At 38.9% G+C, this 27,811-nt stretch overlaps 1 protein-coding gene across 2 annotated transcripts; it reads right to left on the bottom strand.

The window, feature by feature from the left end:
- Window positions 1-1,596: 1,596 nt before the first annotated feature.
- kif1ab (kinesin family member 1Ab) lies at window positions 1,597-27,641 on the bottom strand. Of its 2 annotated transcripts, XM_088014589.1 has the most exons (48): window positions 27,015-27,641; window positions 25,863-26,045; window positions 23,119-23,192; window positions 22,795-22,974; window positions 22,578-22,646; window positions 22,116-22,294; window positions 21,895-22,006; window positions 21,310-21,387; window positions 21,123-21,188; window positions 21,011-21,028; window positions 20,839-20,917; window positions 20,670-20,748; window positions 20,325-20,467; window positions 20,115-20,153; window positions 18,506-18,705; window positions 18,331-18,410; window positions 17,694-17,769; window positions 17,010-17,089; window positions 16,816-16,922; window positions 16,628-16,711; window positions 15,758-15,938; window positions 15,573-15,645; window positions 15,363-15,453; window positions 15,100-15,248; window positions 14,687-14,865; window positions 14,348-14,485; window positions 13,932-14,050; window positions 13,762-13,847; window positions 13,490-13,625; window positions 13,050-13,233; window positions 12,854-12,944; window positions 12,644-12,762; window positions 12,480-12,535; window positions 11,699-11,807; window positions 11,499-11,565; window positions 11,298-11,382; window positions 11,070-11,175; window positions 10,561-10,675; window positions 9,346-9,479; window positions 9,177-9,238; window positions 8,901-9,046; window positions 8,136-8,324; window positions 7,968-8,039; window positions 6,762-6,871; window positions 6,424-6,543; window positions 6,113-6,305; window positions 5,884-6,002; window positions 1,597-4,764 (listed from the first exon to the last, which is right to left on the bottom strand). In XM_088014589.1, exons 2-48 carry the CDS (start codon window positions 25,966-25,968, stop codon window positions 4,707-4,709), a joined length of 5,136 nt encoding a protein of 1,711 aa, XP_087870715.1. In that variant the 5' UTR covers window positions 25,969-26,045; window positions 27,015-27,641; the 3' UTR covers window positions 1,597-4,706. The 2 variants fall into 2 exon arrangements, with proteins under 2 accessions (XP_087870715.1, XP_014823302.2); XM_014967816.2 differs by lacking the exons at window positions 20,115-20,153; window positions 22,795-22,974; window positions 23,119-23,192; window positions 25,863-26,045; window positions 27,015-27,641 and having other exon boundaries at window positions 18,506-18,636; window positions 22,578-22,732.
- Window positions 27,642-27,811: the final 170 nt, after the last annotated feature.

The raw sequence follows: 27,811 nt of genomic DNA, 5'->3' as shown, positions 1-27,811 counted from the left end.
CGCATCACCAGAAATTATGTATTGGATACAAATATTTGTTGTATTAATATTTCTATCTTGTACATTTTCTAAGTAAAAATAATTGTGGTACCCAAAACTACCACAGTTCTTCTGAGGCCTTTGGAGGGTATTTTGTAACCCTCCTGTCTGGTCCTTATACTTTCCAGTACATAGAATGATATAATTATCACTAAAATACTGTTGCAGGTGAGACAAACCGAATATATCTAATATTATTCAGATATTCAGCTAAAGAATTGGAAGCAGTTTGTGTCGTTGTGACAGTCTGCTCATAATGGTGTGTAAAGTAAAATTGTTCTTTCCTAGATTTTCAATTATAAAAACAATACTTATCTTATGCCTGAATGATTCATGGGTCAAAATATCATCTTTAAAAATAAATAGATCTCAAAATGGTCAGATTAAAAAAAAAAAAAAGTCCGCTGCAAGAGTCAGCAAACATGACTGTGTCAAACGTCCCATTGTGCAATTTAAAAAGAGCCTCTAAGTGTAAGGTTCACCGCTAGATAATATTTCGAAGGGTTACAAGAAATACTTTGAACTTTGAAAGTAAATGTTCAAAAATTAACAGATGGATGAAGAAGTTCGCACAGAACTCATTAAGTAATGACTCAGTTACAGAGCTTAGTTACTCTTGTCCTCTTTTCTCTCTTTCACTGCCATCACAATTAAAAAAATTTTCTGTTGTTTCAAACTTTTTTTTTCTTTTACCAGATCTGATTTACCAGCTGCCATAATTAAACTTACTCAAAAATGTGCCGTCACTGTAAAACAGTACAGTGTGTGTGCACATAGGATGTGGAGACAAACGCAGGAAGAGAAATGTGAGAGGCAACGGCCTCTGCCTCTGACTGGGGCCTCTTTGTATCAAGCCCGCGTTTTCTTACCTCTGTTAATGGGACTTTAGTGTTACTGTGTTGCAGCAGAGAGAACATGATGATAATGTAATCAATAATAGAAGTCCTGCACAGAGAACGCCTCACAAAGGCTTAGCCCATGTGTCCACCCGGAAGAACAGCACAAACTGTTACGCAACACACACGAGAAGAGCCATTATCCATTAACATTTTGTTTGACAACCTGAAAACAAAGATCATTTTATATGTTTGTGCTATAGGAAAGTTAATTTGTTTGGGACTAATTGAAATAAGTTAAATAGATTAATTACACATTAATTGATCTTTTCAAGCCTTTAAGTTCTGTTAATTATCATGATTTTCTAATGAAAACACAGTCATATTAAAAATATTAGTGTGGTATAACATAATCTGCTAAAAAGAATTTCAGGACTTCTAATACAAATCAGGGAACTTTATATTTAAAAAACATGTAAGCCATTTTTTGACTGGGGACACAGAAATTACATCTAAATCATTTTTTTTTTTTTTGTTATTTTAATAATATTTCAATATTCGTTTTATTGGAGAATCTACTTTAAGTAAAAGGGACCTAATCCTAATCTGTGAGCAACTATAGAGGCGAAATATTTAAAAGTTTCCCAATTCTGTACCTTCAATAACCTTGAGCAATACAAACTCACAAAATTTATAAAACACACAACACACAAATTGTGCATAAGTTTCAACACATTTATTTATTTGTTTGCCTTATTTCTTTGACAATTGCCGTTATGTGTTCACAGACATGAGAAAGAACTCCAGAACACTCAAAAGATAAACTGTGTTTAGGCTGAGACCTGCTTCTGTCAAGTGACGCCGAGCAAGAGTAAAAAAAAATTCCTGAACCGTACCCCCCGACTTTTAACACGAAGACCTCATCCAGACTGAGCAAACGGGTACAAAACAAACCCCTCCTCACTATTCCTCACTCTGCCGGGACACTTGACAAAGCAGGAGACGATTTGATGATACACAGAGGAAAAAAGGAGTTAATACCGTCTGCGCGATAAGACCCAACACGGAAATCTCAGTTTATATACAAGACGGAGCCGAGAGGAAGGTTTCCAGTTAATTGTTACGGGGATCATGAATGACGATACTTTACAAGCAGCACTTCGGGAGTGGAAAGCTGTTGTCATTAGCGAGCTGTAAGGCAGGAGAGAAGGACAAGATCCAGTGAAGAAAACAGGACCAGCATGCTTCGATCCTCAACTGTGACAGATAAAGCAAAGCCAGATAAAAAACAATCAACTCATATGTCATTTAAACAATTACTGCTTCGATCTCAGAACTTTTTACGTGAAAGTCTTGCACTTTTTGGACTTGAAGCAATGCAAACCGCCTGCTTGAAAAATAAATGGTTGTTTGAACTGCGATGGTACTTTGTCTGCGGGAAGCAAAAAGAGTTTTAATCTTTTTTTTTTCTTTTTTTTTAAGATTATGACCACAACAGAATTGAAAACAAATCATGGTTTTCAATTTAAAAATAGGTTAATAACAATAAAACTAATAAATAAAGATGCATTGTGCACAAGTGCCAAACAGGTCTAACAAGCATTCTGTTCATACAATTTTGTTAAAACTTCGCATCAGTTCCATCTATCACCAGATAACGAAGAAAAACACCCAAACAAAATGATTATACCAAGATGTCCCAAATATTAAATGCCAGACAGTGTGTTTTATACGAGGCAGACAGCTGTCACAGCGTTAGGCTGCATTGCTCAACAGGCTGGTTGACCTGTGGCACACAGACTCACTTGTTTGCTGACTATAAGTCAAGTTTACCCACAATCTGGTCCTGGCAGGACAAAAGGAAAGCAAATGGACGACTGGGAAAGATGGGAAAGATGCTTTATGCCGACCTATTATGCTTTCTGTCGCATCTAAATCTGTCCTTCACCGACACGTTCAAAGTAATATTTTGGGCCATCTTGGTAAAATACAGGAACGTATCACCAACGGTAAAGAATCTCTGGACCTGAAGTTCATAGCTACAGACAGCTAATCATACTGCCCCACATTCTGCCACAAGTCTCCGTCTACGATAGGATAAAAGTGTTTAATCCATAATGTCGTTCAAAAACTAACGAGTCTACTTATAAAGGCAACACTTTTACAGTGCTTGAGGGTTCTTCGATAATATGTACCCCCCAAAAACATTGACGTAAATCATGAAAAAAACTATATTTTTTTTTTTTATCACTTGTAATTAGCTTCAGCGTCGCTATTTAAAGCTGAGAGGGAAGAAATAGAGAGAATGGGGTGAAGAAAAGGAGGCACTACACGGTGCAACATGCTCTCAACCAATCAAAGGTCTGAGTTTTTACACCAAATATGTCATTTTAGTCTGTGTTGCAGCTCTAATTGAGAAAATAAGTGCTTTGCTCTGTTTTTATTTATGGATACTTATTTGTAGGTGAAATAGAAACTGGAAATCATGAGGTCAGTGTTCCCTAAAGAGGGAACCTCTGTGAACTTACCCAAGTAAAAGGGCAAGCTGATGAGTTGTTTTTTTTCTCTTATTATATATGAAGCTTTAATAAAAAGATATAACGAGCTTGAAAATAAATTAAAAATAAAACATAACAAAATCTATGTTGCTTACTCATCTTCACAGGTGACAAAACCACATTTTATGAAGCTCAGGCTGTGATGATCTTCGTTCAGGGAAATGGCAACCCTGATTTGGTTGATTATTAGCCTCAGGGTGATATTTATGTTTTAATCAATTTTCTTCACAAAGTGAAATTTTCAACATAGAAAGTGCATTGTAAAGTAATATACCGGCTGACACATACGCGCAATAGAATATGACACAGAACGGTGCTTTGGTTAAAATAAAACAGTAAAAAAAAAAAAAATGCATTAAGTCAATAAAGACTATAAAGTGCCATGCAACAAAACAGCGGTCTTGTCACAAATAAATAACAGTGCAGAAAATATACAATAGCTTGAAATAAACAAAGACATACCAAAATGCCAGGCAAGGACAAAAGTTATCTCTCCTTACAGTGAATTATTTTCGCCTTAGTTGAGCCAATGAATCCAGTTTTCACAAAATTATTCAATGAGACCAACACAGGAAGATCGTCCCCTCGTCCTTTCAGGTACCTTCTCATGCTACTTTTGAGCTAAAATGACGAGGAACAGCAGTTTGTTTTTCCTCTTTGCCATCTGATGTTTCTGCAGTGAAGAATTTCATGCTGCATCAAGCAGATCCAAACTGAGGTATTTTACAGTATATGTATGACGTATATGAAGCTATCATCCCCACACTGTACACAGGTCTACACAGAGAAGAATTCAGGTTGATGCTTTCCTTTTGCCTTTCTGATGCAGTAAGTGGTAAATGTCTGGCTTACTACAAGTACCTATTTTTAGTAATGATAAAAGAGGAACTGGCCACATATCTTTTTACAGGAAACGGGGTAGTCTTACGGATAACCTATTCCTACGAGTACATTGAAACTACTCAGAACAAGCCCCAAACGTCCATCAGAAAAACAAAGTTAATAATCAGGTTCGCGTTGTTAGTTTTCCTTGTAAACTCTTCTAAGGGTCAAAAGGGAGCATATCATGCAAGGCTGGAGGAGGCAACTGCAAAAACAGACCAAGGTCGGGTTCTCGACAGAGTAATCGAGTTATTCTTGAGACAGGGCTGGTCATCGTATCTATGGAGACATTTGCTATCAGGTTTGTGTTTATTAGAGGAGAACGCTGACGTGAGCTTTTGAGATCGTTTGTTCTTTTGCTGTTTGTTGTTCCTCGAGGCTGGTTCACCTGTTAGATCCGCTGAGCAGCCGGGAGCGACTGGACTGACTTTCTCCTGGAGAGCTTGGACCTAAAGGAAGAAAGAAAGCAGAGTGGCACATTATGTGTATCATGTTGGCAAATTACATAAAGGAATATTTTTACTGGTTAACGTCCAATGAGTTCAAGGAAATGTTTGTATGTTTTAATAAAAATTACAAAAATTTTAGTACTGACTAAAATGGACTTACAATAACTTTCCATTAATTAAGGTAAATAAGGCAAAATAAGCTACATACATTTTTTTTCCATAAATTCTTTGTGTATATCTTTGAGTTTAGGAGCTAGAAAGAAAACCCAAACAGATTCTCTTTCTAGCTCACTTTCATGGATAACAAGAGGACCAAGAGGGACATGCAGACATGCCGCAGGCTGGAGACTCATAAAGCCGATCGTTTTTTTTTTCCTAATAGATCCAGGTTGCGCTAACATCAGCACTGTCTGGTGGATGTTGTTCCAGAAACAGAAAGCTACTCATTTCGCTAATTTATGGTATGAATCTGTTGCTTAAAATAAATTTGAAAGAAACAAAGAGAAGCAGAAAGTTATTTAAAAGGAAACTGGATGCCAGGCTGTGAAAAAGTGAGAGAAAGCTAGACATTCAGCAGATAACAAGAGTGTTAAGTACAGCAAAGTTATTCCGATTGCACGGTCATTCTCAAAACTATGCTGGTTTTGAAAATGCTGGCAGCCATTTAGAAATCTCAGGTTAAGATTAAGGTAAGAGCTACATTCTTTCAAGAATATACAGACATAAACATCTGTTTTTAAAATGATAACTATTTTAACTGTACTGAGCTCACTAATCACCACCAGAAGATGCTAAAAGATAGTTTAGCATGGTAATATATTTATAGTTTTAATATAATAGTAAAAGTCTATTGTACAGTAATTAATTAATTAAATAATAATCACCAGTCAAGATAAGGAGGCTTGAAGATACTATTTCCCATTTTGTATTTATATTCAAGGTCTTGGAAAACATTTTTAAACAAGGCAAAATAAGTATAATCAGATCAAATCAAACCAAAATGATCTTATTGGTGAAATTCTTGAATTTTTAGAGTGATATACAGGAATCCTTTCAAAGAAACTGATAAAACTTGCCAGATGGTTTAAGATATAACTTAACTCTAGCACCACCACCTACCTGATGGTACCAGCTAGCAGAGGGTTAAAGGCGTACAGCCAGTCATGCATCTCTTTGTCGTTGGCGGCCTGCAGCAGTATCCCACGATGCTCAGTGCACACCGCAAACGTGTTAGGGGTCTGCAGATGTAACACATGTGGTCAGTGGTTACTTAAGTTCATCTTCTGTAACAGCTAATCTCTGTTCCCGAAACTGCTTATTTCGCGCTTGGAGAAACGTTGACGCATACCCGCAGTAATGTCTGTTTATCTTCACTGTATTCCACTTTAGCCGAGGACAGGTTGATGACGGCCCTCTCCACGTTGTCCCTCTCGCTGCGGTACAGGTAGACGTAGGGTCTGCGCACGACCACATAGCGCCTCACCCAGCCGCTGCTGTGGGGCTCCAAGAAATGCAGGTAGCCCTTCTTAGACACGATGGGGCTGAATGGACAAAGAAGAAAATCAGCATGTTTTCATAAAATGTGCTCATTGTTTTAATAAACGCAATTTGAATATTTTCCACAGTGACACAGAATTGAAACCTGATTGTTTTGCCCACCTGACGCGAATCTCTTGTATGTCAGGAACAAAGGTGTATCCTCTCAGAGCTTTCTTTCTGTCCACTGGGCTGAACGGGTCCAGGTCCGGTGTCGATGCTCCTGAGCTCGGTTCGGTGAGCCTGCACGAACAGCAGGTTGAAAACCTAGCCTAGCACCTCTAGATCGTTTTAAGATCAGTCGTAGCATATTTTAGTCTAGAGTAACTGAATTCTTTCAAACATCCAAAATAAGTCATATGAAAAACCACATTTGCAAAAATAGATCATTTTATTAAATAAACCAACACTGAAACTAAACTTCTTCATTCCAAAGGGTTGAAAAACTGGATTTTACTTACCGGATGTCAAAATGACCATCGACCAATGAGGGGCAAGTAGAGGAGGGAGTAAGTGTGCTCAGGCCAGAGGAGGACGAGTCCCTCATGAGTGACGCAGACATTTCTGAAAGCTGAAAATCGCCCACACACACACACACACACAGACGCACACACACACGCACACACACGAGGGAAAACAAGGAATCGCAACAAAAGGAGGGACAAATGCAGATAGAGACAAAACATATCAGCAAACATTTAAACAAGGACAACAGAGACATGCATTCAGAGAACATCTAGATCAGTATTTTTTTGTCGCTCTTTATAATGTACATAAGAACCACCACTGGAATGTGAATCTGTATATCTAAGAGCCCCGTCTTGTAAGAATGCAGCTTTGTCACATTAGTGTGTTAGTGGAGACCTCAGAGTGTGTAAAGAGGGAGGTTATTTATGGATGAAGTTAGGGGAACAGACAAGGGGATGAATTAGAAAAAAAGTCATGAAGACATGGTTTTATGAAACCATATTTAATCTTCAAATCTGACTCGTTTGCTGTGAGGAGATTTCTGATCTGCACATTCAAGCACCTTTAACATCCCAAGACACTAATGGCACTGTTCCAATGGACTGCCTCGTTTATTCAAGTAACCTGCAGATGTGGTTTGGCTAATGACAAAGTTAATCACAACCACATGCAAAGCGCCTTGGTGTAACAGTTCAGGATAAAGGTTTTGCTTGAACTGCTGCTGGAAACGCGTTGCCTTTATTTATTTATTTGTTTTGTTTGTTTTCTGATGGTGATGAGCGCAAAGCACATGGGTGTGGTAAGAATCCTGACCAAAAACAATAACTATAATTCACAATTAAATAAACCACACTGGCTTGATAAAACTGGTCACAGCAGAAGTCCAGTAATTTAACCGGGACGTCTCACATTAGTAACTTATGTTGTAAAACATAAGTTACTCAATCTGGCTCCTTTCTCTGCTACACGCAAATAAAATGTTATAAAATGTTCCTTTAGGAGAGGTAAGTATATTAACTGTAGCTAAGTCAAGTGTTAAAATAAAGAAAAATCGCTAAATATCTCTCTAAAAGCAAGTGTGAATGATGGATGCAAACACATTAGCTGATAGTGATTAGACACCAACAGTTTTTAAAGTTTAAATATTTAGTAAAGATCAAACTAATGGGTCAGGTTAGAGGGCCTAGGCTGGGGCTCACCTTGCTTTCACTGGCACTGCTGCTCACCTGGCTGTACTCTCTGTTGAACGTGTGCATCAGCAGGCGCAGACACTGCGCAAAAGACAGTAAAAACGGCATTCGATAAGCAACGGGATGCACAAAGACCGGAGCAAAACAGGGGGCAAAACATTAAGCTTTAGCAGTCACCTTAGCAGCTAGCTCCCTCTGCCTCTGGTTGGGGCTGTCAGGAGCGGGGCTGCTGCTCGGACTGCTGCTGAGGACGGGGCTCTTTGCAAAGTCACAAATGTCGCCGCTCTTGTAAAGCGCGTCCTGCCCTGCCTGCAGAGTTGCCTCGAGCTTTTCCCTCAGCAGGAGGTAATGCCTGGTTTTCTCCACCTAAAACCAAAACAAACAAAGAAAAAACAGCTAATTGCAGGTGAATTTATACAGTATTTAAAAAAAGTTTACTTGTAATCAACTGCTATTAACATATAAAAAAGCATTCTTTCAATATCTAAACCTAGCTGCTGGATTCATGTTCAGTTTGCGTTTTTTTTTTTTTTTTTTTTTTTAACTAGTTCTTTATGAATATATTTAGTTGCACAATATATCAGGAAAGATAAATACGGAAAGTGTACCTTTAATGAAATGTCATAATCATGTTAAAATCCTGTAATTATTAAACATGAAATATAATAAGATGAGTGGGGTGTTCGACTGGGGATATTGCCACCAAAAATATTAGTTACTAAATTTGCATATGTAGCAAAATACTCCCTCTTTCAAATAAAATGTGCTCAATTTGTATAATTTTCTACTTCTAATTCAGCTTTTCAGTACAAGCTATGTACCACAGACTGATGTTAAACAGTCATAGAGTGTTGGAAAATACTAAATGTAATGGGATTAAAGAAATGTTAGAAATTTCCCATTTTTCTTTTTTTAATTTTCTTATTGTGTGTTAAAACGGACCTCCTGCAGTAAGCTGAGCTTCTCCAGCTCCCACTGGTGGTCAAGGATGAGGCTGTCGCTGCGGGGTCTCCAACCCGCCAGGTTCTCCTCTCCTCGCACGTAGGCCACAGAGGTGTCAAGGACACGCCTGCGACGACGCTGCATTCCTGACAAAGGGAATTGACAGAGAAGAGGATTTCAGTACTAAAAATGTTTAAAAAAAAAATAAATAAATCGTATGAAAAATATATATTTTTCTTTTGCACGGATAACTTTCTTAATTTAATCTTTCATCACCTGGACTTCCGTTGTCTGCAACGTGGCAGAGAGTGACCTCATAAACTCCGGTGACACGATTACTGAGAAGGGAAAAAAAACAAAAAAAAGTCAGCATTTAAGACGTGATTCCCAGACGCCGTTTATGAGACCATCAGGTAACCTGGACCGGTTATCCGTGGATACGTACCTCTCTGAGGGCCTGAGGCAGCCGGTGCTGAAGAAGTTCCTGATGGATCGGGAGGCTGGAAGCTTTGTGTCACGGGAGTAAAACACCACGCAGAAATCTTTGGTGATAACTGTCGGCTGAGTGCAGTTCTCCATCTGGAGGGGTAGGATAATTAATGAAAAAAATTAATGGGAACAAAAAAAGTAGTAAGTAATAAAGAAATGCTGCTAGCAAGTGCTGCTAGTGAAGTTATTAGTGATAGCACTAATACCTGCAGTAAGAAAAATGGGTAACACTTTATTTGAAGGGGGGTGAATAAGACTGTCATGACACCATCATAAACATGACATAACACCTGTCATGTTCATGAATAAGCCTTCATGAATATTTATGACTGTTGTCATAAAGCGTCATTCGGTAAATTATGACACTTTTAATACAAAGTTGACATTATTCAAAATGTCTTTGTTATGACAACTTGACATTAACCAGGAAATCATTACTGTTTAAACTTTACCTTTAATAACATAAAGTTACCTAATTTTTAAAGTGCAATCATTAATACTTTTATAACAAATTTATATCAGTAATGATTTCCTGGTTAATGTCAAGTTGTCATAACAAAGACATTTTGAATAATGTCAACTTTGTATTAAAAGTGTCATAATTTACCGAATGACGTTTTATGACAACAGTCATACTTATGAAAGTGTCATGACAGTCTTATTCACCCCCCTTCAAATAAAGTGTTACCGAAAAATGCTTTATCATAATGCTTTTTTGGAAAAATTTAGTCCATCCTTGTAAAAGTTAGTCAGGTATACACTATATTTTGTGTTCTTTGTGAAGAGCAGAACGGTCAAAAATGTAGAATTAATATTCTGCCCAAAAATTGATGCTTATCAAAAACTGCTACCAAACTTTGTGGGTGTTGATTCTCTATATTTTAGTGAACGAAAGTCAAAATAACGACAAACGTCACTGCACATTACTATAACTTTAATAATCTACAAATTGATTGATCAACAGTGAGAATAATTGTTAATTTTATGTTTTAATAAAAATATTTGACTGTATTATGCACTTTAGTTTAAAATGTTTGAGTGATGCTTCAATATTTTAACAAAAGGTGATAATACAGAAATAAAGAGTCCATGCCTCAAAAAAACCAGCCAACTAAGCCTATTACATTTTCTGAATAGTTCATAAAATGTAACTGTAATGCTGCTATTGTACCTCCAGATAAGCTGAGAGAGTGATGTAGATCTTCTCTCCGTATGGAGTGACTCTGTTCAGCAGCAGAGAGTTGTGCATGGAGCTGTCCCATGCCGCCTCGAATCGATAGAAGGTCCTGCAGTAAGAAAAGAATTAAACATGTAACTTACTGCTACTTTAAACAACAATGCAATCTAATGTCAGCATATTTTGTTATCAAAAGGAATACTTTTTAAAAAACCCGTAAAAAACATATAATTATACCTATGATCAACGCCCAATGAAACGCTGCCGTTAAAGAAAAAAAGAGAAAATAAAAACTGTTTAGTTGCAGCTGTTAAGAGATAAAACTCAGCAAATTTGGCAAGTCAGCAAAAGCCAAATGTTTATAACAAAGCACAGTGTTATGTTGTCAAAAGAATAAAAAGCAGCCCATTTGTGTTGAATAAATGTGTTGTTGAATATTAAAATACCAAAGACGAAATAAAAACATCAATTGTTTTGAGAGGGGGGGGGAACCAAAGTCATACTTGTCATCATGTTTTGGCCAGAAGTATCCAGAGGAGAGAATGTTGAGGGACAGGATGTTGGGGTCAATGATGGTCTCGTCAGCCTCTGGTGTGTTTCGAATGCGACCTGAAATGACGTGTCAAGATGAGACTCTTTGCCTTTAAACTTGTTTTTTTTTTTGTTTTTTTTCCTGATTTGTTCATTTAAGCCTTTTTAGATAAACTAATTTGAGCCGAGACGCTTCTCACCGATAACAAGCTCCTTCACCTCCTTCCACTCGAAATCATTTCCTGTTTCATGAGCAATGGTAACTCTGATCCTTCTCTGTATGCCCTGTGGAGTCAAACAAAGACAGTAGGTTGTCTCAGTTTGAGAGTCAACTTATATCTGCAAAAACATGCATTTTTGAAGGTGGAAAATATAAAGAAATTTATAGAAATTGATCAAACCTGGTGTAAAAGGAAAGTCCCATGGCACGGCATGCCGCCTCTGTGGTCAACGACAGCTGGGATGTAGCTGGAAACGGAACAAAATCGACAAAATACATCTGAAAAGTTGCATTTACCAGTGAGCGATGCATTTTCTAGCTAATTCTTTATTTGACTTAAATTTCAGTGCTCGAGAGGCAGCATAAATAAACAGGACTCACTCTCCATTAGCCTCCAGCTCACAGATCTCAAAGAAGACCATGAGGTCATATTTGGCATGACAAGGTCCAGCAGTGGAGCGAGTCAGCGTGCTGAGCTTTGTGGCTGGCACTAAAAGAAGAAAAATAACCTCTTAACTAATAGCTGGTTTGAAACCTCCAATGGCCGACTGCAGCAAAACCAACAGGGCACAAATCGGCATTTATAACTTGCGGTTACTACACTGTTACTACAGTTATTTTGAGTAATTCACTTACTTTTAACATGTATAGGGGATGTTTCAAGTGAATTATTCTTTTGTTGACTGACAACCAATTGTATTTTTTTGAAACAGAAAAAATATTGAAGAGCATAATGTAAAAAGGGTGAATTTTAACCTAAATGAATTCACTAAAATCTCATCAAATTATACAGAAAAATAAAACTCGTCCCCATCAATACCAAGAAAAAGATCTTTAAAAAGACAGGAAGTAAATTGGATCATATATTATGTTACTAGATACAATTTAATATTAGCTTTTTAGCATGTTTAAACTGGTGTCAAATGTTGCTGGGTTGGATGTAAACTCATAATCACAGGCCTAAAAAATAGGTGTTTGATATTTTTGCCCAAGTTGTACAAGATCTGAGATTTTATGCTGCGTGTAAAATAACTCATAATTAATATATATATATATATATATATATATATATATATATATATATATATATATATATATATATATATATATATGTTACTCCAGACAAATTAATGTTATATTATATTCACTAATTTCTACTGACCTGGTTTGGATAATGGCATCACTCGTGGAAACTGCCTCCGGGAGGGTCTCAGAGGACTGAAAGAAACAAAAAGAGGAAGCGCTCTATCAAACAAACTGGATTCTCGCAGCGATATCACATCATGATTTGTAACTGCAGAAGCAGATGTCAAATTCCCTCCAGACCTGATCAAATCTTTGCATAATGGAGGGAAAGGCTGTTTCTGGTAGTGTCCGAACACCTCAAAGACGATGGGCTGAGTCTTGATGTACTCCAAGAATGACTTGGTCACTTCCACTTTAATCTAACAAAGAGAGGAAGTCAAATTCAAGTAGATCATTTCCAGAAGCACTAATAAGTCTCGTTTGTGGGTCTTTGCATTGTTGGCTGCTTACATTTTGTACATGATAGAATCCGAGCGGAGGACCCCTGCCAGTGTTTTTCAATGGCTCAGTTGAAAAAGCTTCATCGTGACGATGGATGAAGCTGAAAAAGTGAAATCACACACAGTTATATGTGTCATCAGTCATTAAAAACGGGAATTCATAGCGGTTTTAGGAAAACACCCATTGAAGCCACCGTTAAACTCACTTAAACTGGCAGAAAATGTCGGCGTATTCTGCTGAGATGCTGGAGGCCTGAAGGACGGTGACTCTGAAGGTGAAGGTGCTGCCGATCTTCAGGTGTGACAGAGCTTTTTCTGGAGACAGCTCCAGCGGAAGGTCCAGACCCAGACCTAAACTCTTCACAGGGCTGCAAGGAGGCTCCTGAATGGCTGCATGGTGCACAGATGCATGTAATTAAAGTTCAAGAGGCCAGTCTTGGGTTTGACTCTAACAAAGGTAGAAGCACCAAAATGGTTTCACGCTATTAGCTATTTTATCGTTAACCTTAATAAAATACTTTTAATATCTGACTTTGTCACATTGGGAGTCTGGTAAAAATGTTGACATTTGAACAAAGTTTAAAAATGACAAGTGAATGTGTTGCTAATCCGCTGACAGTGAAAGGATTTTGGACGGACAGCTCACCTGCACAGGTGTTGTTGTTAACCTCGTCCGCTGAGATTCCTATCTCGACGTTTTGTCCTTCTCCCTCCACGATTCTGAGCTCCTCTTGGGAGGTGTTGGAGTGTGACAAGCCTCCAGGACACGACTCACTCTGAAACTAAACCAAGGTAAAACTGATGCAGGTTTTTCCTTTCTTATATTTTGGACATTCAGCGGACAAAAGCGTGCAGTTTCAGTTGTCGGATTTTCACTTCGAGAAATGGTTCTTTTTGAAGGGAAATCATCACAAATACCTTCTCAAATTGGTTGTCTTCAAAGGAGATCTTGGCGGTGCCTGACTGCCTCACTCCAGATCCATAATCAGGGGCCTCCTCGTCAGCTTCAAGACCAAAACACACCACAAGTTGAAAATCATTTCAGAGACGTGTCGCTGATTTTGGCTGACTACAACTGTTCTGTGTACCTGATATGGCCTGCACAGCCACCCTGAGGAAACCTTTGACCTCTCCCTTCTCACTGACGATGGCCACGCGGTGCACCAGAGGCACCGGATACAGCAGGTTACTCAGGTACACGAAAGCCCTGAAGAGAGGAGTGAAGACAGATTTTTGGTTCCAGAAGTCTTTGAAGCAGAAAATGGGCAAATTCATCATAGTTTTTATTTAAAGACTTTTTTTTGTACAGTTTTGGCTTAATAACTGCTCTGAGTGTGTTTTTCCTTTTTACCAAGTGGGCTTCTCTGAGTCTGTATGCTCCAGTTAATATTTGATCTATTGCTAAATTAGTTGATGATTATTTCAATAATCAATGTATCATGATTAATTGGATTAATAATTTCAGCCCTAATAGAGTATAATCATTATCTGTAAGACAACTAACCTGCCAACCAGACGGAACCAGGGGAAGCGGTCGTAGAAGGGGTCCCCTCCGGTCAGGGCGTGGTCGCAGTCCTCCACAGTGCTGCTGGGCAGCTCTGCAGCTCGGTCATACATCTCTCTCATCAGGTCCAGCCTCTGCCTGCAGGGGGCGGCATAAATCACAAGAAATCAGCTTTTTGCTCAGTGATGTCACTTTGTGGCAATCATATTTTGTTAAATGAAAAAAGAACGGCTTTAACTTCAGGAGCACTTAATGTTAAAGAAGAAGAAATGAGGCGGCTTAGAATGAGGCTGGCATAGAAATAATGATCAAACTATTCTAATGACTATGTTTTACTACCTGAGCTTTTCCAGAGTCCAGTAATGCGTGGCTCCATTCTTCTGATCCTGAACTTCAACGGCTACTATTGTTCGAGGGAAAGGTCGCCTCTCTCGCTCCTTAGCCACACTGGGAGGCAGCAGGTCAGGTGGGAGTGGAGAGTAAAGAGTGTCTGTCAGCAGGACGAACTGGAACTGCACCTGTGTACACACAACAAGATGAACTCACAATTCATATATTGTCAAATACATCTAGAAGCCCCGAGGAAACCTTTGACCTCTCCCTTCTCACTGACGATGGAGTAAATTAGCCCCTGAACTCAAACTCTAGCCATGGATGATGTGCAGGCAAATTTTACTTAAAACACTAAGAAGTAAAAAGAAAAAAAAAGTGAAAAAATATGGCACAGTTACACAAAATGATGAACAACAAACCTTTTTCTTTAGTTCCACACTAATAGCATTTGCCTCTTTGAGGAAGATGGCATTTCCCCAGAGCAGATCCCTGAGGGAGGTGAACTGGTAGAACCGCCACTTTCTGAAAGCCCAGAGTGCCAGTTCAGTTTCACGCTTCGTCCATGGCACTGTAGACAAATACAAAAAAAAAAAAAAAAAAACAAGAGTCAACTTCAATCAAAAAACACCTGACACTGGGGCGACTATGTTGTGAGTCTAGCTGTATCTAAAATCATCATCACCTTCCTCCTCAGGCTCCTCCTCTTCCTCAGGTGACTCCAGGTACCGAGAGTCTACTTGTTTCTGAAGGGCCTCCAGTTTACTCTCATAGTCCTAGAAGGCGCCATGAAATGTGTTTGATCATTTACCTTGTTAGAATACTGAACCCTCAAAGCAGAATCTGGAATCAAGACGAAAGTTCAGGTTTTTGTTGATCAGAGTTTTTTACCCACCAGCCTCTGCTGCTCAAGCAGGTTGCTGGCTTCTTCTCTTTCTTTGCGGTATTGGTCTTCAAGCTCCTGCAGCCTTGAGTATAAAATTTCAGAGAGAGACTTATGAAATGAAATGTAAGGATATGCCACAAAGTACTGCACTAAACAAAACAATGTTGCAGCAACGGACGACCATTCAAACTCACCTCTGCTCCATCTCCTGCTTCATGTCTATGCCTTGCTTCTCGAGCAGCTCCCTCTGAGCGAAGGCCCAGTCCACGGGCTCCACCGGCGTCTCCGCACACGGCGTTCTCTCCCGCTCCAGGCGGGCCTGCTCCGGGTCGTTGAAGCGAAACACGTGGCTTTTACCCATGATGATGCGGTTCCCTTGGGAAAAAAAAAAAATCACATTAATGCGTTAAGTTTCAAACATCTAAAACAAATTTATTACTGTCTTCACAGGAACTGTAGGATTTCATCCCACCAGCAATTTTCATTGAAGTAAGGTAACAGAAATTACTTACTAGCTAGTAATTTTTACCGTATTTCCCCCTACTGTAGAGCGCACCATGCTATAAGCCGCACCTACAATTTTTTTTTTTTAAAACTGGAAACGTACATTTAAAAGCTGCACCGGGCTATAAGCCGCTGGTATCTCCGCCGCTCTCGGTTTTCCATGAGTACCCAGCAAAGGGCAGCAGAGGGCTGCGTCCTAATAAATCTGCTGGATTTAGTAAGGACTATGTCTCCAATGCCGAACCATGGTTTCGTTTCCCTCCTGTACTGCCAGATCGATAGCCTTCAACTTTAAAGCTGCATCATATGAGTTTGAAATAATTTTTCCGTTGTGCCTGCTGCTAGCATGTGTTTGTTCTAAATGAAAGTTAGCACTTTCTTAATTGATTTCCAATTTTGACTTCCAATGATTCACTTCCTGCTAAAGAGCCCCCTGGTGGTTGAAGAAAAATTCACAGAAAAGCCACACGCATGGTTCAAAGCGTGGGGAAGTAGCGGCTTATAGTCCGAAAATTGTTTTGGTCATTTTTTTAATCACAATAATAACAATGGATTCTCACCAGATCGCAGAACAGTGGGCGAGGTCACTCTCTTCCCATTGACATATGTCTCTGACCCCTCACATGGCTCCAGGATGACGCATCCTGGTCCAGAAGACAATTAATATAATCCGTTTTACCACTTTAACAAAACAGTTGAAATATATATTTTGATTAAGCATTTTTGTACAAGGATAATAGGTTTTTACCTTCTCCCTGTGGGCTTGTTGTGCTGCTGAAGGTACAGTGCTCATCTTTGATGAAGTGGCCGCTAAGAACGATGTCTTGTCGAGTTTTGGCGTTTTCGCGACCAACCCTGAAGGAGGGTAAAGTCATTCAAAATGTGAAAACTGCTACAAACAGAGCTAATTCAATGTAAGAATGGGTATGCATGAAGTTTTACTTGGTAATGCCATCTTTGATGTAGTAGAGCAGACACTCAGACATTAGCGGATCCTCGTTGAGGTTCACCAGATGAGGGGTCTGCAACAGAGCCATGTTTGAACATTAACAGATTTTATATGTTTTGTAAGATGTTTTCATTCCTCCTTTCTCTGTCTTCAGAGAAATACCCAATAATGGCTTATTCTTAGTTTTCAAGAAAAAATAACTCTTTCAGAGGTTTATTGCATGGTCACAAAATATGGAATTATAAATGGGACATGTCTGTGGTTTTGGTTAAAGTATTCAATCAACATTTTAATTTCTAAAAACCTAAATTTTCTGACAATTATTTTTAAATTAGGATATAAAAGCTAACCCTGTAACATCAAAACCATTATTTTTAAGCATACAAGTATTTCTATGATTTTTATCACTTTAATAGTTAGTGTTTTCCTTTAATAAGAAAAATATTTAAGATATTAATTACATATAAAATTAATATAATTTTCTTGCCTGCTAAATAAAAATACTCAAATGAAATGAAATGATTTTTCTTAGTGCGAGATTATTCTCCTGCAAAATGAAAATGAAATTAAAAGTTTTTTAACACTGTTTTACACCGTTGCCATTAACTACAAAGGGCCAATGCAGCATTTATATGCTGCATTTAGATTTTATTAGTTACCTTTGACAAATATCTTACCTTCTTGGGAGAAAAGACACCAACAGTTCCCCCATCTTCTCTCATAGCAACACCCATCTCAGCCAGCAGAGCCTCTCTGCAGCAAGCAAACAAATTTTAAACTATTAAAATGAGTTTCAAACAGTATATCAATACATCTGTTACAGAGGCTTGTTGGATGTTGAGTAAGATATTTTCATTCTACAAATATTAACCTTTCAACTTCTGCTGTATAAAGCCAAAAATGTACATAAGAAAATGTAGCAAATACAGAAATACAATAAACAAAGGGACAATTATTTGCCATTATCATTTTCCAGTGAACGATTAAATGATTACAAGAATCTGAGATCAATGACAAACTCAGCATTATGATCTGGTATTTTTCTACTCATTGTAGATACGGTAAAATTACAGCTGCAGAAGAGGAAGCAGTCGTTATCCACGTGACTTATCATAAACTGAAGGAGTGAGCAGACCTAAACATTAACAGAATGATTTATGCATTCTGTCCTAAGGTAATGTGAACATTTGTAACATCTATAAGGAGAGTCAATGGAAAATGAGAATAACTCATAGAAGTATTATGGGATGACTGAGAACCGGGGACGGGGGACGGGGTGGGGAAATAAGATTACAGCTCATATTTCAGACAAACCTCTCCATGCGAATCGCCTCAGTACGACGCAGCTTCTCTTCCCAAGTCTCATTAAGCTCTGCAATGATTTTCTCTGTTTCCTGAATGTGAAAGAAAAACGATTTACTATAAAAATAGTCTAAACGGACATAATTCCAACTCTATTTTATTTTAGTTTTATTTTCAACCCATTTACCTTGAGCCTTTCGATCGCCTCCTCGCTGGCCGGGCTGAAGATGCGGTCGTGAAGGTTGCTGATGGAGGCGGCCCGGCTGGACAGGACAGAGAGCGAGGGGGAGGGACTCATTCCTGTCATGGCGTTGGTCACTGTGGAGAGATCACCCCTTTGATTGACAGCCTGCCGATTGTTCACAAAGTTCTGGTAATCGCACAGATCTGTCAGAGAGAAGAGGCGGTGCATGGAAGAGCGCGAGGAAAAGAAACAAACAAGATCGGGACAGAAGGTGGGAGCGAGTGCCAGATGTTTGAGGAACGAGGGGGACACGCAGAGACAAAATAAGGGACCAGTAGGAAGGAGTACAAAAACAAAAGAGAGAGAAGAGCTCAAATAACTGACCCAAGAAGCAAAGCAGTTTTGCTTATCAAAGCCGTTCCAGACAGTGAGAAAAGATCAACTCAGAAACAAAAGTATAAAATGTCAAGAGAAACTGAATGAGAGGAAAAACGGAATGTACACAGCCGACAAGCTGACAAGCACCGACAAACATAAACATAAACCACACAGTCATATATTTTCAATGCATACAGACCAAATGCATGTGATATACATATATAAACCAAAAATTGTTTGTTTAAGCTTTTCATTGAAGCTTTTCTACAGCATGGCTCCTGAAATTGCAAGCCTCTTCACTAGTAAGATCTCCACGGGATGCAGATCTGGTCATCCAACACTTCATCTTTCCATTCGGTGAAAAATGATGGCCATTTTACGCTGCAGCACTCTTGGTTAGTATCTACTACTGTGAACACCTACTAGGACACACTGAAATCTCAAAAGCCGAGGATGAGCTGATCTCCAAATGTTAATCATTTAACATAAAAAAAAAATGAACTTAAGTTTGTCATTTTGGTTTTGTTGGAATTTAGATTGACAGAGGAAAGCTGTCAGAAAATGATTGACCATACTAAGAGATTTGATTACTTAGATACAGTTTTTCACATTTTGTCAAGTTAAAATCATTAACTGTGATGTATTTTGGGAGATTTTTATGTAATAGACCAACACAAGGTTGTGCATAATTCTGAAGTGCAAAAAAAATTGATTAAGTATCAGAAAAGAATAGTGAGCCTTTGATTTTCGATTTATTTTTTACAATCCTGCTAATGGTCTAATTATTTATTAGAATTAAAACTTGTGTCATGCTTTCAGGGCATCTTTTTTTCTCTCTTTGTGCCTGTATTCAAAGTAACAGACAAGTTTAACCAAGAGGTGCCAAAGCATCGCATGCCTTAGTAAAGACATGCATAAATAGCTGGTCAGGGGTCAAGTTGCTCAGTGTTATGACATCTCCTATTGGGGGGAAAAAAAATGAACGGGGGCGGGGGTTAGGGGGTTGAAATGGAGGCCATTTTGAGGCAAAATTTCTGAGAACAAACATTACAACAACAAGATGTCAATTTTCCAGATGCTCTGAATAAACTTTATTTGTTTGGTGTCTTGTGTGACGTCACAAATGCTTTCTTGGGATTGTAAGTTTTGCCTCTGGAGTGGAAGAATAGGAAACTTTAAAGAAAAAAAAAAGTCTTTTAGATGCAAAGCGCAGGCTTGCTAAAGTTAAACACACATTTCAAACCAGTGATGGCAGGAACGGTGCCTCGATACGCTGACAGGACAGAGGAGAAGAGAGACTGTGTGTCAAAAACGGCCACGTTCCAACTTAATCCCCCGGTGCTCGGTGGATAGAGGGAGACAAAAGCCCCGCACAGCGGCGCCCGGCTCAAAGTACGCGCATTTTCTATAATCGGATTCGAGTGTTTCCGTGTGTGAGACTCACTCTCGATGATGTCTCCCAGGCCCTGAGCATACAGCAGGTCTTTGAGGCGAGCAACCTCCTCTTTCAGCTCGCGGACCAGGCGGTTGTTGGGATCCTCGTTGATCACGGCGTTGCAGCGGATCTGTTTGGCTCGATCAGCATACCTGACAGAGCAGACGCCGTCAGCACCACTGAACTTTGCTCAACTTAGACCTGAGATATGGATCGCATCTACGGCAACAGTTAGTCAGAAATTCTGAACAGATGAAAAGTAGAGCTACAACTTTAATTTCAGGAAAATCAGGTTTAGGTTTGGGTTGCGACTTTGTTATCAATCAAAATGAGTTTCTGTCGTGTTTTCCTCACCGAAGAGTACTTAGAGTTTCATCATAGTTAATATCTGCAGGACTGAGAGCGGCCACCATGGCTGTGCGAGAGTTTCCTCCTGAAGCAAAAAATATTATGAAATTGTATTTACACAGAAAATGAGTGCACTCCGACAAAAACGAATTAAGGAATGTTTTTGTCTGCATACCTAAGTTCTCCCTCAGGAGCCAAGTCAGAACTGAATCTCTGTAAGGAATAAAACTCTCCACTTTCTTCTTTTTCTTGTTCTGTTTAGAAAGCAAAATATTTGTTGCGGTTTACTACAAGGAATAACTTTATTTTTGCTTCATTACGAAACACATTTTAGTGAAACGACAAACCTTGTTTGGAGCCGAGTCCTATGAATTTAAAGGGAAATATAAGTCACTCTTATTTGAACAGCAGAAAACAATAAACCAGCCACAAAATGTTAGCATCATGTGGGAATCTCACCAGTTCAGCTAAAGCAGAAATGACTTTTCCAAGTGTGGTAAGAGATTTGTTTATGTTTGCACCTTCCTACAAAGAAAACACACACAAACAAGAATAAACATTTTAGACACTTGAAGTACTTTCTGTAATTTCGTCTAAGCAAAGTCCTGCATAGCAAAAATCGTTATTAAAAACAACATCCTCCCACCTTCAGTCGCGTCCCTTTAGCTCCAGTTGAATCAGCTCTCTCACTGCCGGCCAAGTCTACCAGACTTATCTTGCTGACCTATCAAATAATCAAAAACAACCAAAAGACAATTAAAAATGTGCAAAGTTGGAAGAAAACTGATCATCATACATGGATGATCCCTGTGGTATCCATCAGGGATTAGTACTACATGCAAAGTTATTTGTTAAATACCAAAATGATGTTTGCAATGTGACATATTACTTATTAAAGTTTACACTATTTGTAAATGACATTTTTGTTGTCGCTTGTTTGGGGGAATTCAATGGATTGTCTGGATACAACTTTAGAAATGGCTAAAAATTAAAGAGATACCATTCATCGATATACATTTTTGTTGGTGTAATTATTGCAAAATAATCTGGAAATATTGTACAACCACAAAATGTGTACAAAATAAAGTTTCGAGAACTACTGCAGCACTATGAAATACACACATTTGTACATTTGTTGACTGATTGATTGTTTTTGCAGTGGTTTCTGGCTGACACTAATGCATTTATATTTAGATGAGTTGCAGAGCACGGTCATATTTTGGGTCTAGACCTTTTCTGAAGTGTTGTCTGTCTCCATGTCATGCTTTTTCTGTGTGAAGATGATGTTGAAGACAGCATGAGAGCGGCTGCTGGTCTCATTCATGTTGGTGGCAGCCACAGTCCTGAAAAAGGGAGATTGCTGTTGGTAATTCTGTCACTTTCATGGATCCGTCAGCTGCTTAGCGCCAAATGCGGTGACAACTGGCAACAACTCGGCCTCCAAGTCGTTACCTGGCCTTGTTTCCAGAATCCATCAGGTCCTGAATGTCATTGTACGAAGTCACTGCCAACTTAGACAGATCTTCAACGTACGGTCCTAACAGGGGGTGCTCTCGCACACGCAGGTTTCCTTTGTTCTTGGGGTTCAGCAGGTCGCGCACACGCTCACAGTAAATCTCCATGTAGCTTACCTAAGAGCAGAGGAAAGGAGAAATGACGAAATGCAGTTATTTGTTCTTGACAAATCACACAAGTAATTTAGCAATATATTTCACTTTTCTCCCCTTGAATGAATCTAAAAGAAAATACTCCTAGACACACCCTGTGTATAAGAGCATTGGCGCAATAGTTTGGTTTCATTTCCGCCGGTTTGCTTCATTAAAACTAAAGTGTAACGGTTTAAAAACCGGCAAAAGTTTTAAGTCTGGTAATTAATAAATAAAAGGAATGCATTAAGGATTTGGCATCACTCACCTCCACAGAGTAAGACATGCTGTTGTCATTATTGCTGTCATTGATCTTAGTGAAAAGGTCCTCACACAGCTAGAAGACAGAGAAGCAAAGTGTGTCGGTACAAAGCTCCTATAAGTTTCCAAGGCCCAATCAAATGACAGAGCTGAAGCCCAATTATCGTGCTTTACCACCCATGAACCTGTGTTGTATAATCAGCCATAAATGTACTCCTCATTACCAGAGGTATAATCCCCTGCTGGTCTTTTTCCTGTCGTCCCATCATGGTGTAGCTTTTGCCAGCTCCTGTCTGTCCGTATGCAAATATGCACACGTTGTAGCCTTCAAAGGCGTGGAGCAGCATCTCCTCTCCGATGTCCTTGTACACCTGCATCTGAGACGCGTAGTTGATGTCCTCAGGCTGCCGACAAAATGGAGACAGAGGAAATCAAGAAAGCAGACAAGTCAAAAAAGCTGTTGATATTTTTTTTCTTTTTTCTTTTTTTTTTTTTGACTGATATGTTTTCATTTCACTGCTGCAGATGGAAACAGTGAAATAACTCACCGTAGTGTGTGACCAGTATGAGAAGTCAAAGTTGAAGCTCTTGTTTTCTTTTGGCTGTTTTGGGTTCAGGATAGCTAGAAAGAAAAAAATCAGCAAAGCAGCTTAGTAAGAAGCATGCAGATAGGTTTAAGTTTCTTTCATTGATCAAATGTTTTACTTTATATAAGCAGTATGATGAAAAAAGCTAAATTAATTCAAATAAAACTGATTATAAATCTATTCCAAATAAAACAAATCAGTTCTCCTTCACAATTGATGTGCTCTAACCTCTATCAATCCAGGTCTATTTTATCCATAGTTCACCACTCAAAGGTTAATAAAGAAGGAAAAAATATCAAATTTGCCATAAAAAAACAAGTTTATTTCTATCACACAAAACTGCAAAAGCAAAATTCATATGAGTTTTATCTGCGTTGTAATTAAAATATGAATTTAAGTTGTTGGTTCTCTATTTGTTAAGCAATGAAATGTCAAGGAGAGACAGCATGTTCACTTCATTTTGTGAGAACAGAGAACTGCAGGGTGAATCATGAACTGAGGTGCTCTTTTGTCGGTGAACTGAATCCACTGTAACACACTCTATGGGGAAGCTTAATATAGCACAAACACTGCCCCCAAAAACTGTGCACTCAGCTGAAAGAAACACAATGCTGATGATAAAACGTTAGGGAGGACATGGCTGTAAAAGCAGCACTTGCATTATAAAAAGGGCACATTTCGGAGTTAGGTGTAGTGAGCATCAGAATCGTCTGGCTTTAATGAGGCAAATTAAAGCGTCCAAAATGCCACAAAAGGCTGAGGCTCTCCTTCTTTCACACACACACACATTTTAGATCGGCTGATTGTTGACCGGACCAGAACAACAAGGCCTCCCCCACCCCCGACCCCCAATTCTGGCAGCATGCATGATGAGAGCAGAGAAATGTTGCATCCTACACACACACACACACACACACACACAGTGTCGCGCCTCAGGACTGACTGAAGCTTTTGTTTGTTTCTGCAGCTGCCAAGATGGTGCCAACCTCGCTGCCCTGTGATATGTAGCTGCAGCGCAGAGCTGCCTACAAGACAAATAGCTGAGGTGAAATGCCTGACTGAGCGCAATGTAGGTCAGAGGAATATCATCAAGTCAGCAAGAGAGCGTCACCAATTGTCTCGGATTTTGTGAACTGAAGCCATTAGTGATATCACACTTACTTACGGTTATATTTCTGAATCACACAATCTGTAAGTATTCACAGTACTAGATAGGAGTGTTTTGTTTTTTTTGTTTTCCTGATTTTACTTTCTGGTTACAATTAAATGCTTTATGTCATCCAACAAATTAAAATTTCAAATAAAGATTTAGATCAGAGTGTGACATGTTGATTTTTGAGATTTTTCAGACTACTTTGTGTTTTCAGGCGTTTTCTTTGTAGGTGACTTCTTGAGTGTTCAGGTCTGACATTAATCAGGCTTGGGTGTGACTAGTGAAAATAAAATAAACTTTTGTTTGTTAGAGTTAATGATTTAGAAAAGGGGGACTTTTACTTTCTGACATAAGGCCTTGGTTAACCTTTTTCTATTATGTTAAAATTTGGTCTGATATTAAAATTTGCTGCATGATCAGAAAAATTTGACAGAAAAAAATCTTTACGGGGCCAACACTTTTTTTCACAGCACTGTTTCTTATATAGACATGACCAGGACTAGGGCTAGAAGATTGAAAAAAAATTAAAAAAAACATTAATACTGCTCGTTTCAATAGTTAGTCTGCAAGCTCTATGTACTAAAACACTTTGACATAATCTATTTGTGGACATTTGTAACATAAAACTGAGACATTGAGACATTTTAAAGTTATATCACTAATGGGAGATGAAGTGTATGTTTATGCCTGAATGATAATGAGTTCAACCAAAATGTGTTTTAATTAATATGTTGGTTTAAGTACAAACATTTATCCAACTTCAGATTGTAAGAATTTTGAAATATCATATGAACGACACACCAGACATTCCACTATTTGGCTTCATCTTTGATTGCCATTAAATATGAAACCAAAACAGTTTGGGAAAATAGTACAACAACTTGTATGTCTAAAAACATCATACCCTAAAAGAAACTTAAAGGGAGAAAGCCTATTGTTTTTATCCTGACTGTACATTTAATTAATTAGGTCTCATTTTTTGATATTTTTGCATGAATACTAATTTGTCTAAGGTAAAAATCATTATGGTATGGACAAAGTGGTAACCGAAGACCAGGTCAAAGATTGCGATCCAGTTTGTTGGGTTAGAGAAAAAACTAAAAGGAGCTTCATAATTCCTCACAAGATGCCATTTTGAATCAGAATTCACCAATCTTCTTCCACAGAGACAAAATAGGTAATAATGAGATGGAATAAGATCAGAATAAGATATTTCTCTAAAAAACTTTAGTCTGCTACCTGATAACCAGTTAACTTTAACTTAGGTTTCACGTGCTGAGTCAAACCGTTAACTCAACTGTTTTGATAAATGAGTCCTGGTTAGGTCAATTTTTGAACCAACATTAGATTTGCAGAATAAACTATATTTAGTTTGCTGGGTTTTCTTTTCAGTTCAACAATTATTAAAGTATACAAGTTACTGGGAATAATGATTATCCTCCATGTTCCATTGACGCTAAAATAAATTATACAGATCAGCTAAATTAAACTGAAACACGCAGAAATGTACTTTTTATTGAAAAGTCTTCATATCAAATGACGTTACACTTACTCGTGGTGTTCCCTGACATCTGAATGATGCATTTGCTCTCCTTTCCAATCTCCCTGGAGTTAAAGGGTCGGACCCTCACGGCCACCTTCACCGAAGCCCCCGCCATCTCTCCGGTGGGCTTGTGTGTGTATGTGTCAACGGAAGAGCTGGAAATCTGATTGGCTATAGACACACACCAGGCACCTGCAGAGGTACAAAATAACAGGAACGGTGTTATTTCTGGAAAATATTCATATCAAGCTGTTAAAAAAATATTAACAGATGGCTAGGATTGAATTGCATTAAGTGAGAAGAGGGCTCTGTTAGCCACAAATTGCTAACTGACACATGAGTCTCCACTGTTAGGCAGCCAGATAATCCCCACTGGGACAGAAATGCACAGCTTCTAAAACACTCTGTCTAAATGGCTGGGTCATTATTTGGCAGGGAGCTCGACGACATCATCTCTGCTATAGTACAATAAAATGGCTGCTTCTTTGGGCTACATCCCCACCGAGACTCAGGCCCTTGTTATGAAACTGTACCATTAAAAATTGTTTCACGTCCCAAAATATATCCCTATTACTACCTTATCTTTGACTATTATCATTCTTTATACATTTTTGAGGCCTCCTTTCACCCCCCTCCCGCCCCCCATTACAATAAATGTTAAACAATATATTTTAAGCTATCGTCAGCCGATGAAAAATTAAAACAAAAAAGGTTACCAAAAAAAAAAACTATAGGACGCTATATTGTGACATATCTGATATTTTTGAGAGCACTGTATATTAGGAAAATGAGAAAATCTGTCCATGTAAATATCGTCTCCTCCATCTTGCTTTGCCGCACCTCAGAGACAGGCCGCGTAAACATGGACACAGCTCAGACACCAAATCATCCGGCACTGCGTCAGAAAGGAGGTCACATCATTATAGTAATGTCACATGTTTATTATATATATTTTTTTATTGTTAATCTAATATGAGTTGATGTCATCTTTATATTGGCGTTAATCGTTTAAAAGGCCAACCATCCTGACGCAGCATCTCGTATATAAAAGGCTCGCGAAATCGTCAACATTCACAAAACACAGAAGTGAAAAAAAAAAAATATACCATCACGATGAGCTCTAATAACAAATATAAAGCTATAATGAGGACGGTGGTTTACCTCAGCAACTTCGACTCGACAGAAACACACACGATGAATCCATTCAAAAAGGCGTCGGGATCCTCCGGTGGCTCTTTCTTGAATTTCGTCTGTGGTCTGCGTTTTCTCTCGGTCTTCGGTAACCTACAGCATCACTTCCCTCAGCGCATCCATACATGGAGAATCCGCCGGGGAAACGGGGAGAGGGGAGTCTGCCTCAGCCTCAGCAGCAGCGGCGGTGCCGGGTGGGCTGAACACAGCGGTGCGTCAGACACAGAGACGGGAGTGGGAGACGAGGGAGTCGAGGGGGGGGAGGAGGAAAACGCGGATCCAAACGCATAAACAGGAGGATGGAGTGCGCCGTCACTCCGTCGCTCTGATGGTGCTGAAAATGGCGGCGCAGCTGTGCCAGGGATGCTGGGAGGGGCTGATGAGATCAGCATCAGCATCATCAGCGAGCAAAGAGAGAGGAGGGGGGAATGAAGTGCCACAAATTACATTTCCAAATTACATTCCCTTCACATGCAAAGCTGCTCCATCTCACCATGTATCAGTAGGTAGTTTTATTCGCCATTTGGAGGTTTTGTCTTGTGTTGTTAAAAAAAATAATAACTGGAGCTGCATTGCTACGAACAACCATTCATACCCCAACATATTCCTTTTTCACGTTTTTACATGTTTCAGATCATCAAACAAATTTAAATATCAGACTAACTTAGCCTGATTAAATACAAAAACATCTGTTTTAAAATTATGACCAAATCCAGAACAACCTAGCGCTGTGAGATTATTAACGTGCGTTCAAACTGTAACTGTTA

This window comes from Poecilia mexicana, unplaced genomic scaffold (assembly GCF_051168715.1).
Source record: "Poecilia mexicana isolate PSO_F unplaced genomic scaffold, ASM5116871v1 scaffold_17, whole genome shotgun sequence".
Lineage (NCBI taxonomy): Eukaryota > Metazoa > Chordata > Actinopteri > Cyprinodontiformes > Poeciliidae > Poecilia > Poecilia mexicana.
Note: the sequence above shows the minus strand (reverse complement) of the source record. Positions and strands in the feature narration are given on the sequence as shown.

Coding starts and splice junctions, on each gene's coding strand:
- kif1ab (XM_088014589.1), bottom strand. CDS start 25,968: ATGGCGGGGGCTTCGGTGAAGGTGGCCGTGAGGGTCCGACCCTTTAAC. Junction 12,945..13,049: donor GACATTTTCTGCCAGTTTAA/GTGAGTTTAACG, acceptor TCACTTTTTCAG/CTTCATCCATCGTCACGATG. Junction 10,676..11,069: donor TGGCCAAAACATGATGACAA/GTATGACTTTGG, acceptor TTCTTACTGCAG/GACCTTCTATCGATTCGAGG.